The 12,137-nt window shown below is 35.8% G+C and overlaps 1 protein-coding gene across 6 annotated transcripts in view; it reads right to left on the bottom strand.

Annotated features, from left to right (window-relative positions):
• Nucleotides 1-12,137, bottom strand: part of EPHA5 (EPH receptor A5) — a 329,244-nt gene that overhangs the window by 15,748 nt on the left and 301,359 nt on the right. For all 6 annotated transcript variants that reach the window (XM_046657571.1, XM_046657573.1, XM_046657572.1 and 3 more), the window contains one exon: nt 9,215-9,364. In XM_046657571.1, coding sequence (XP_046513527.1) covers nt 9,215-9,364 — 150 coding nt within the window. The remainder of the gene's footprint in view (nt 1-9,214; nt 9,365-12,137) is intronic.

Genomic DNA, 12,137 nt, shown 5'->3' with positions numbered 1-12,137 from the left:
AAAGTTAATTGACATAAAAACAAACAGTTCATGTTTTATTTATCCTTGCATTCTGGAATCAAATAGAGATTAAATTTTCTAGTGATTTCTCTAAAAAGGTACTTTTTTTTAATGAAACGTGCAGAACCACATTTTTTAAAGTCACAGAACTGCAATTTTACTTCAAAAGAAACTTTTGGATAGTAAATGAGGGATAAGTCAAAGGCTAAATTAGCATAACTGTCTCATGTATCATTTAATAATGTCAAGGTCTGGCTATTTATTATCATCTACTGATTTCTGTCAGGAACTTGGAATAACTGTCTCATATCACCAGCATTAGAAATATCATTAATGTTAAACGTAACCACACATATGAGTAGCAGCCTAATTGTGAGATTGTTCTATCAAAAACATTTGTAATGTGGCTGATGCCATCAACTCCAGAAGAAATCTATTTATGCTACTAAATATAATAATGCTTATTTTATTCAATTATTAAAAACCAAATATTTAAGTGATACCCAAAACCAATAATAAAGAATATATTTCTCAAAACCCTATCATGAATATTTCCTTAAAAATTAAACAGAACTACATTTTCTCAAAAAGACTTTAGATTTGATCTGACAAATGTAAAAAATATAATGATTACAATAGGAAATTTACAAGGATGATTTTGAATGATTAGAAAGAAACCAGTCTCTCTATGATAAAGGCAATGGCATCTGAACAAGAGCAGTGACAGATGGAAAGAAGATGAAATGGCAGATTTAAGGACTTTTATGACAAGCATAGAGTGGGGAGGAGGGAAAGTATTTGAGATAAAACAGGTTCCAGCCCACCACACTAGACGTTGCTGCTGTTAACTTTAGGCAAGCACAAACTGGGGGTAGAGAACGTTGACAGTTATAGTTTGGGGCTTGTTTTATTTGAGGTGAGTGGGGAACACTCTCAGGGCAATTTGCAGGAATGTGGCTAGAGCACAGGAACTATTTGGACTTATAAATGTGGGGGTAATAAGCACCTGGTCACAGCTTGAAATCGGGTGCAGTTTATATCTCCCTGGGAAGGGCATAAAATAAAGTTTCCTGAGAAGGATCAATAGTTAAGTTCAGGCAGCAAAATAAAAAGTACTCAAGGACTCTCAAAATAAATAGATAAATAACTGAATAACTGTGAGCAAAATGCCTGTGAGTCACCTACCTTAGTTAACAAGTTAACAACTCAGAAAACAATACAAAAAATTAAAAGGCAGACCACAGTAGAAAATATTACATAAGCTATAACATATGGTTAACATATCTAATGTATTAAAAGCTTACGCATATTGAGAAATAAAATAATATGACAAGAGATAAATGAGAATTAGATATTAACCAAAAATTTATAAAAGAGAAATATAAAAATGCTAAATAAATTTGCAGAAAATATTTATTTTCACTGGTAATCAAATAAATGAACAGTGAAACAATAAAAAGTACCATTTGCACTCATATATTAATGGAAGTTCATTTATTTATTAATTTGCTTATTCTAAGATTCCTCACCACTGACAAAGACAGTGGTTATTTTTTTAACAACATAAATGAACTACAAATGAAATGTCTTAATATAGTTTATATCATGAAATATTTACCTAGGCAGTGAAAACAGTGATTCTTATTGATTTAAAACCTGATGTATTTCATAATGTGTTTTTCCAAAGCTGCTTCTAATTGGTTCTATTATTTCTTTTATGCCTATTTTAAATATTGTCTTTCCTCCATTGTGCAGCTAGTCTTTATATGTGACTCTCAAATGAATAAACTAAACCAATTCCTTAGTTTTAAAGGAATTTAATAAATTATTTGAGCTGAGGAGTTATTTTTAGATTATATTACTTAATCAGCTTTATTTTCAGATAAATTTATATATAGAAATATTATATATACCCTGTCTCTAAATTAACTTAGAACTTGACCCAGGTAATTAGGTCATTGAATTTAATTCTAAATGCATCTTTGGAATTTATCTTTAAAATAGATTCAGAACTGCACTTTAGGTTTTATATTTAGCCATTTTGAAACTTTTTTTTTTTCATTTTTGCCTGTTATTTCTTTCATAGTTTGGGTGAGAAATGAAAGGCATTCGTATTCTGGTGGTTTGTGAAATGCTAGAAATCTACTGCAGTGCAATTTAGGCTGTTCATTCACCACACAGCGCATAATGTATAACCAGATGAATCATGATCTCAATTGACTTTGCTATTACTGTTCCATTTGTTCATCTAGGTGGGTGAGATGAACAAAGGAAAGAAAAGGGGAAAAGATAAAAAGACAACCAAACTTTTTACAATCTGGCATCATTTCAGATGTCCTATATCTGAAATACTATCATAAGCTCTGCATTTTCTTAGCATTGACATCTTTTCATCTTTTCAGGTATATATACCTATTCTGGGTACAGTATGCTTTTGCTGCCCTCAGAGCCTCAGCCAGCATTACATGGTCGGAATGCTTGATCCACAAAGATGCAACCCCACCTAGCATACCACGCAACCAGGTCACTCACTTTATAGTGAAGGATGCGTGAGAGCATCACGTACTCAGTGATGTGCTGGTAAATATTTAACAACTAGCTCTTTTTGTGAGGGAAACAGATTTATAACATTTTCTCATTTATGTGATATAATAACTCCCTCCACGTCAATTGCAAGCTACCAATATAATTTCATTCAGGTAGAAATGTTCTGAAAATTCACCAGCTGGTAGCAGCTGGTTCTAGCAACTACCACACCTAGCGCATCATCCAGAAGCAACAAGCCTCGCAGATGTCAGAAGGCCTTTTAAAGGCACAGCTGAAGCACCAGCTTGGAGGCAACACTTTGAAAGGAGTTGGTGCCATTATTCAAGATGTAGTATCTGTATTAAATAAAAAATTTCTATATTGTGTTTTATTCCCAGTGACTCTTGCCAGGGGGCACAGCAAGGGTTCCACCAAACTAACAGTTATGGCTTTCATGAGGGCACTTTGGACCACTTGTGCCCAGGTTCAAGCAGAAGAGAAGGGGAGTCACCATGATGGCAAAAGTAATAAATACTGAGCAGCGGGAGGCATTTGAGGTGCTTTCACACAGTTGGGGTGAGGAGAAATACATGTGGAACCAAGATGTACACTTGGGGCTCTCTTGTTACTCCTTTATAACAACTGTGGCCTAAACATGCTTACCCCTGTGAATGAAGCATTGACTCAGACCACAGTTAAGCCAGGATCTGCCAAGTCTATGATGAGGCAAATTCAGAATGGACAGTGGAGGAGGGAGAGGCTAAAGACCAGGTGAGGTTCCGAGATCAACAGAAGCCACAGGGGCTGCACTTCAGTCCATAACCTGCCTCTTCTGAGTTCTCCATCAGGAATAAAAGCCCACAGAACCATGGAGCAGATGTTCCCTGAACTTGTGTGGAGAAGTAGGTCTGAACTGCAAAAGGGGTAGAACGCGGGGACCATGGAAATTTCTCTCTCAGATCTTTACCTGCAGGGATGGTAACTGACCAACAACCGCTAACCCTAAACCCTCTAAAACTCATCATCACATTTACTCTAAGGCTATCCTTTGCATAGGTTCCTCCCAGTCAATTATTAAGCATAACAGTGAAATAAGATAGGTTCATTTCTATGAAAGTCCTACAATAGGCAACGTTGTCTTGAGAACTCTCCCTGGCAATCTTGCCAACCTCTCTTAGAACTGCACTTTAGTTTCAGATGCTTGCACTTAATCATCCTTCCTTCCATCTCTACTATACCTGAGATCAGACCTATATTATAATCTTACATCTCTCTTTTTTCCTTATAAGCGTTTCCTCTTAATAATACTAATGTATATCAAATTCCCTCTTGGCACAGGCTTCTAGAAGGATCTAGACTAGCCCAGGCATTATATTACAGGCACGATGATGCAAATTATATGTATATTATCTACATTAATTTTTCCATATATCTGCAAGACAGAAATTATTATACACATTTTACAGATGAAACACTTGAGATTCCAGAAGTTTAAGCAATCCCTGTTTACACAGCTAAGAAGTAGCAGTGGTAAGATTCACATTTAAGTCTCTTTGGCAAGAAAACCTATGATCTTTCTATCCTGGTGCTAAGTAACACTATTGGAATTAGAAATAATTACATCCCAAGAAAATAATTTGAAAGAGATATGGCTCTTACCACATGGAATCAGATTTCTTTCACCAGAAGAAAAATTAATATCGAGAATTAAAATGAGCTATTTTGGAAGACAGTGAATGATTCATCACAGGAGATGTGAAAGTATAAGCTGGATAACTGAGTGGCAGAAAGTTTGTACGCAGAATTTGAGCATCAGCTGTGTGTTTTGGTGAATTAAGCTCTATGTAGGGTGTGAGTGCCTATACTGCAAGGTATTTATTTGAATTCTCACATATGAATCATTTTATTACTATGAGATATGAAGCTCCCCATAAGTGACTAGAATTTAATAATGTATCTCTGGAAACAATCTCAGATACCATAAAAATAGTTCCAGATACATTCATTTTTTCTAGGATTTCTTTCCTGTTTCCAGAGTTAATAAAGGTATATTGAGTACATCTTTACCTTAGGGCATCACTATTAGATCAATAGAGTTCCAGAGATTAAAGATATCTTAGAAATCCTCTATTCAAGTCCATTCTCTTTATAATCATTGTAAATGACCAAGAGTTACAGCATCCAAGATGACTGATTTTCAGTTCAAGATTTTTGTTTTTTGGGGATTTTGTTGTTATTGTTGTTAAATAGCAAGGTACAGGATTTTGGAATTAAGAATTGATATTTCTATATGTATCACTTGTTCCAAAGGAGCAAGAATTACCATGAGGTAATCAATCTCTAACATAATTACTTGCATCCAGGGGCAGCATCATCCTTGGAACACCAATATTATCTCAGAAGACCAATATTCATTCGTCCACTACACTCATTTTAGACATTACTACACTAAGGCTAAGAAGCCGAACAATTTGCTTACTGTCAAATCTTGGTGATTTGCAGTATTTGCATGAGAATTAAACTCCTCATACTTTAGGTAATTACAACATGCTGTATGTTACCATAAAATATTCTTTTCGTTTTAACACAAAATATTCCAGCATATGAGATATATATATATATATATATGTATATGTATATAAAATTTTGTTCCATCAGAAATTGAAACAAAGAATAGAAAGAGGGAGAGAGACACGTCAACTACAAAGTGGGTTGACATCCTTTTGGAGTTAAATATTCATGCACCTTATAGGTAAGATCCAGGCCAACAGAAATAGTAATGGAAAATGGACTGCCTAAAAAAAAAAAGAAAAGGACAAAAATAATTCTAACACAAGAAGATTGAAAAACAGATTACTTAAATGAGTTTTAAAACTTTTTATAATCTATGTGCTTAGTATAATATATGCATTTACACATTTCCCAATAAATACAAGAGAAAGACACTGTCACTAAATATAAAAATGCAATGAAATCTCTTCTTATTTTGCTTTCCATTTTAAGTTCTGAAAAATGTTGACATTTAAAATGTTTGCTATCAATAAAGAAGCTTCTACTTACTATAGGATATTATTTTAGTTTCCTAAACTTCAATTAGAGTTTAGGGTCTGGTATTTACCTAAAATCATCCTAGTCATTCCAGTTGATTTTTGTTATGTGTTGTTATGGTTTTTCTCTGTGATGACAGAGGCAGTCCTAAATCAAAAGAAAGCTACTGCAGCATTCAATCCCCGAGACACAACGGAAGGTCTCCTCTGAGAGATTTAGATTATTCTGCATGTCTTTGTAAAGTAACATTTCCATTTTAGAATCAGATAGTATTTGGAATGCAGAGATTATGGGCTATATCACTCAAAACTGCCAAATCAGTACTTCTCCTTTACTCTCTGAGAATTTTTCTCCAAAGACATATTCAGTGATCATGATCTTCAAATACAGTCGATCTGTCACATTTCTTGGATACAAATTTGGATAGAAATTGAGGCATATCAAACTTAGTGCTGTATCTAGACACTAAATGCCACTAATGATCATGAACTTGCTGAGGAAATACAAAGCATGTACTGGACACCCTATTAAAGGCAGATATTTTAGAAGGATCTGTAATTACATAATCATCTTCTGGTAAACTTCGTTTAGATCCTTGGAAAACCCAGCCGAAGCGAAAATATTCGTTTTTATTTTTATAACTTCCTGAAAAGATGATATCAGCACTCCTTGTAAACAGAGCACTTTTTGTAAATTTTTCTAAATAGTTTGAAATAGAGTTATCTGGAAGAGCATCAAGACTCTCAATTGGCTAAAATTAGGAAAAAATTTGTCCCAAATCCTTCACACCTCCTTGTTTCTGTGTCCTTCTCCATGTGACTTTATATTGTCCACTCACAATGAGCAGGGCGATTTAACCAATCCTCTGATTATGAGATTGGCCAATGGGATATTGCAGGGTGAAATGCAACTGGGCTCATTCTTGCCCTTCAGCCACTTGGCAAGTGAGGTCACAGCGAGGCTAGCCCACTGGTCTCTGGAAAGAAAATGAGGGCCATGTGGAGGACAGCCAAGGTGTCCTAGCACAGCTCAGTCAACCCCCAGGGACTCCAGCAAGTCCAGTCAAGATCAGCAGAAACATTTACAATCATTCACTTAGCATCATGTTCTACTTTGGTCTATAATTTTATTTGTGACAGATATGACTATATCAGGCATAATCGCCAATAATGTGGATGATAATCCTTCACATATCATGCACACGGTTCGAAAGGACTAATGATTTTGAGTGATAGAATCGGAATTCAACATATCTCAAGTGTGAGAAGGAGTTAACTAGGTAAATAAGGGACAAATGCTTTCTTTGAGGATGAGGACCAGGCTTGTTGACAAGGCAGAATAAAATGCTTTCACAAAAATTAAAGCAAAGAATGGCATTGAAATGAGCCTCAAAACAAGTTAGAAGCCAAACCATGCAGTGCTCTGTAGCTCAAGTTAGCATTTGGCATTTATCTGGAGAATAGACAGTAGCAAAGAGGTCTGGTCTTCGTCTAGACTAGATCAATCCAGAGTAATCATTATATATTGAATTGAATATTTTATATTCAATTAGAAGACTGATCTAGGATCACTGGTTGAAAATGAAAGGGAGGAATTTGACATTGATTCAATTGGAGACACTGTGGTGCTTAGGTACAAAAATTTTGGAGAACCAGCTAGCAATTTCTGTTATAACTGTTATTATTTTTGTGATCTTAAGAAAGTTATTTAATCTCTTTAAGGTTCAGTTTCTTAACTGCAAAATAGGAATAATAATAATAGCTCTCTAATAGGTTGTTTAATATATAACAAGAATTAATGATACTTTTACCATAGCCCTACTCCTAAAATCATAAAGCTGAAGACAATAGATAATATGTTCTCTCAAATTTAGAGAAACACAAGTCAGCACCCTTTGCCTAAGCGAGGTGAGCCAGGCACAAAGAAAATAAATTGTAGCAATTTTAGATGACTACAAGAAGGGGAGACCACTGCCTTGCTGTATCCTTGTTGAGAGGCAGGAATCCACCAGCCTAATTTACTATTGCTATCCGAGAAGAATGCTGTGAGATATTTCCTGGGGGAAATTTGAAGAAGGCAGGCTGGTTGGGGTAGCGTGCAATAGCATCCGAAGGAGAGAACCCTGGTAGAACATCCAACGAGAATGTGTTTCCCACTTGTGAAACAGACACGTGTAAGGTACAGCAAGAGACTGTAGGGAGTAGGCAGCAAGTGGGAGGAACTGTGAGAAGTCAGTTAGAGTACATCCTCCTCTCTAAGGACCTTGCAGAGAGGAGGCCTTCACCAAGGGTCTCTGAAAAAGCTCATACATACACCTCACTAGAGTACTAATGTTTGGGCTTCTGCCCCACGGGAGGCAGCAACAAACCAACATTATACACACAACCTTGTCTCTTCTTTTCTATTTTTCCATCCAAAACAATCCTGAAAAATCTAATACAGACTTTAGCAGAGAAGGAGGAGCAATAATCTGACAATTCTTCCTTCCCAATCTATGTGCCGAGGGTCAGGCTGGCCCTGCAACTGTGGAAAACACTTTGAAATGGATATAGGATTGACTTTGATTCAGACTGGACTTGGATTTTTGTATCTGAAAGTGAATCTTACTCACTGGCATAGGACTGTTGTTTCAACAAAATGAGGCTGGAGAGCTATAGTACCCATGTAATAACCCCTGAAGGCCTAGGAAAGGGAGATTTTACAGAGCAAGGATGAAAGAAATAATTTGAGGAAAAAAATAAATGTTTTAAATAAGCATGGCATTGAGTTAAGACTGTTCAATATACTGTTTTATAAAGCAGTAATGCAAGTAATGTTGGTAAAACACTTAAAACAGTGCATGGCACATGGTAAGGACTCAATAAATGTTTTTATTTCTTTTTATAAAATATTTTATAAAAGCCTTTATAATTGCTTATTTGAAGAAAGGATATCAAATTTCAATGTGATCCAAAGGGAAAGGGACATATTGAATAGTAACAATGGAAAATTACAAAAGCAAAAACCAAAGAGCTGCGTGTCAGGCATCATGTGATAAACATTCTAAGCTTGAATAGAAGATTATTTCATGGTTCCTTTAATTCTAGGATTCTATTATTCTAAGCATGAATTACTTTTACGTGTGGGGAAAGAATTTGTTTTTTTCCCAAATTAAACCGACAATACAACTCTTCCTATACTTTTCAATTTAAAGAAACGTAGATCATTCCTTTTTATCCTCTAAGAGCATCCTCTATTAAATTAATATGGTCCATCCTTTCGGTTTGGAGCATTAGCTGCCTTTATCAAATGTAAATCATAAAAACTTGGCTGTCAGTATTCATTCTTTGATGGCTCTTTCTTCATCTTTGAAAATGATACTGACATAAAATGAGTGAAACATCACTACGGTACAGTTGGAACAGTCTGGCAAGGGACTGAGCTTTTATATAACGGTAACTTACTTTCCTTTGTACTAACTTATTTTGAGCTTCCGCATAAGAGAAATTTCAACAACAACAAAACAGATCAGAGGGTAAGCAAAGTATTTTTATTTTTTTAAGCAATTGTCATTTTCAGAAATGAAAAATCTTGTAAGTCCCCTGACTCAGAGAGCAAAGCATTACATTCCAGGCTCGAGGGGGAGTAGCTCCATACTTACATCTTGATTGGTCATCTCCCAGTAGGGTCTCTCTCCGTAAGACACAACCTCCCACATCACGATTCCATAGCTCCAGACATCACTGGCAGAGGTAAACTTTCGGAAAGCGATAGCTTCTGGGGCAGTCCATCTGATTGGAATTTTGCCTCCCTAAAATTGAAAAAGAATAAAAAAAATTCCCACATACTCCAAATGTATCTAGGGATATTGCTGCCTCACTGAAAAGATCTAGAAAGAGATGTAGCATTTTTAAGTGAATCTGTTTGACAGCATGCAGTCTTCTCACATATCTCAGCCCATAAGCACTGGTAGGGCTGACTACTAATTGGCTGTCCGGAAGCTTTCTAGTTTAAATTCTGTTTGACTACTGGAACACATACAGGACCCACATCTCAATTATAGTATCAGGATGGCAGCTGTAAGTGGGGAAAGCAGGCAGTCAAGCAAATCAATAAGGTATACTTTCATGACTTTCTAATACAGAGTAAAGGACTCAAATTCCCGGGGTGTTTTCTTTCTTTTATCTTTAACACAGGAATTATAAATGGAAAGTCTTTGCTGTTGAATGCAACCCTGAGAAGTTTAACAGTTAATAACACATGCATTAAAATCAGATGCATTAAAAACTTAGTTATACTTTCTCCCAACATTGTGCAATTTCTGTTAGACCGAATTTCTCTTATTTTCTGTTGGTATATTTTTGTGTTTGTTCAGTTAGACGTTTTTTTAACCTAAGAGGTAGGTATCTCATTTAATTCAACCAAATTAGAAATTATTGAAATGAGATTATGGGGAAAAATTTACAATATTTTATCAAGTTTGAAGTTTTTTAACCTAGTAAAAAAATTGGTTTGGGATCCGGCCCACGGCCAAGTGGTTAAGTTCGGGCACTCCGCTTTGGCAGCCCAGAGTTTTGCCGGTTCAGATCCTGGGCATGGACCTAGCACTGCTCGTCAAGCCATGCTGACGCAGGGTCCCATATAGCAGAACCAGAAGTATCTGCAACTAGAATATACAGCTATGTACTGAGGGGCTTTGGGGAGAAGAAGAAAAAAATTGGTTTAGTAGGTTTTCTCTTAGTTCACAAAATAAACACTTATATTCTACTCCTTTCAGGGTGAATTTTTTTCTCTTAATTTTTAAAAACAGGCAAACCCAGGAAACCAAACGTTTCATCTATAATCACAAATATATTAAAGGAGAGAGAGAAAGAGAGGGAGTATAACTTTTGAATATTTTCTTGTAAAAAGACTACCTTATGCCTTCCCATTTTGCAGAGAGTAAATAATTTGATTCACATACTAAAAAAAATGAGACTTAAATTGCTCTTTATGAACCATAGTTTGAAGACATATGAGGAAATAACAGTTTCATGTAATGCTTGAAATTGTCCTGCGAGATGAAATTAATGTGAATTATTCAAACTAAGTTTGAGTTATTTGCTCCTTAGATATATGGTAACAGCACTTTAAAGAGATTTTCTCAAAACACATTTTTGTTAATTAAATATTCATAAGCAAGATCACATCACTAGGCCCGGCTACGTGTCGTTGTGAAAATCTGTAATATATTATTACTATTCCTTTTAAAATTGTAGTTTGTTGGTTACTTTAAACTTCAGCTTAGAACTTTTTTCCTAGTCTTCTGACTTTCGTCTTTTTCGTTTTTTGGTTTTTTTTTTTGAGGAAGATTATCCCTGAGCTAACTGCTGTCAATCCTCCTTATTTTGCTGAGGAAGACTGGCCCTGAGCTAACATCCATGCCCATCTTCCTCTATTTTATATGTGGGACCCTTACCACAGCATGGCTTGCCAAGTGATGCAATGTCTGCACCCGGGATCTGAACCGGCTAACCCAGGGCTGCTGAATCACAACGTGCGCACTTAACTGCTGCGCCACCAGGCTGGCCCCTGACCATCATCTTTGATATCAATATTACCTGAAGTTCCCTTATTTTCTCATCTCTCAGTATACAGACTTCCCACAAACTGCCACCATGCCCCATTTCAGAGAAGTAAGTCTAGAGGGACTCAGGATCTGTGCCTCCCTGCTTCTCCCTTTTCCCCTCCCCCACTATGACATGTTGACACAGACCTTGACAAATCCACTTTATGTATTTAAGTAAGACACCAGCCATTCATACTGGGAGTGGGTTTTTCTATAACCCCATTCTAGTTTAGGCCAAGTTTATTAAGCGTAACTCTTAATCCAGGAGAATTCTTAATTGAAGTTTCATTTAATGCAAATAATGACAACGATAATTAGGTCCAGAAGAAGAGGGATAGCCCATCAATTAATTTATTGATTTATTAAGCTGACCATTAGAAGGCTTTGTTTCCTTAAATGAGTTACTCTTGATCTTTAGTACAGTATAATCCCTAAATATCTGTGAATCACAAAGCAACAATGAAAAAAAAGCCTTATCATCTATGAAAAGAGCTTACTTTCAGACTATGAGTAGAAGTAATTTTTAAAAGTTGAATTAAATAAGAAAATGGTGGTACATCTAAAGAACGAGAGATGACAAAAAGTGTTCTTCTGTGTTGAAACACAAGTTAACCAAACGGTATAGTGAAAAAGCTGCAATGATGAAGTCCTATGTTCACGAGGAATTTAAACATTGAAGATAGCTAACTTCATGTTTTCCTGACGTTGAAAAGAGGAAGAATTAAACAAATATAGTTTATCATCAGAGACTCAAACTCAAGAAGCACAATACATAGACTGTCCAGAAAATTCTATTGTACCATTAGCCACAGTTTTCCACAGAAAGAATTGTCAGTTATATTCTATATCAACTCAGGAAGCAATTACTGCTGGAAAAGGGTGTTGATTTATGCTAATTATGACAATATGAATTAGTGACCAATTTTCCATAGATGTGGGTTTAATAGTTTACATAGCATGTAAGAAAAGTAATTAG

This window comes from Equus quagga, chromosome 3 (assembly GCF_021613505.1).
Source record: "Equus quagga isolate Etosha38 chromosome 3, UCLA_HA_Equagga_1.0, whole genome shotgun sequence".
Classification (NCBI taxonomy): domain Eukaryota; kingdom Metazoa; phylum Chordata; class Mammalia; order Perissodactyla; family Equidae; genus Equus; species Equus quagga.
Note: the sequence above shows the minus strand (reverse complement) of the source record. Positions and strands in the feature narration are given on the sequence as shown.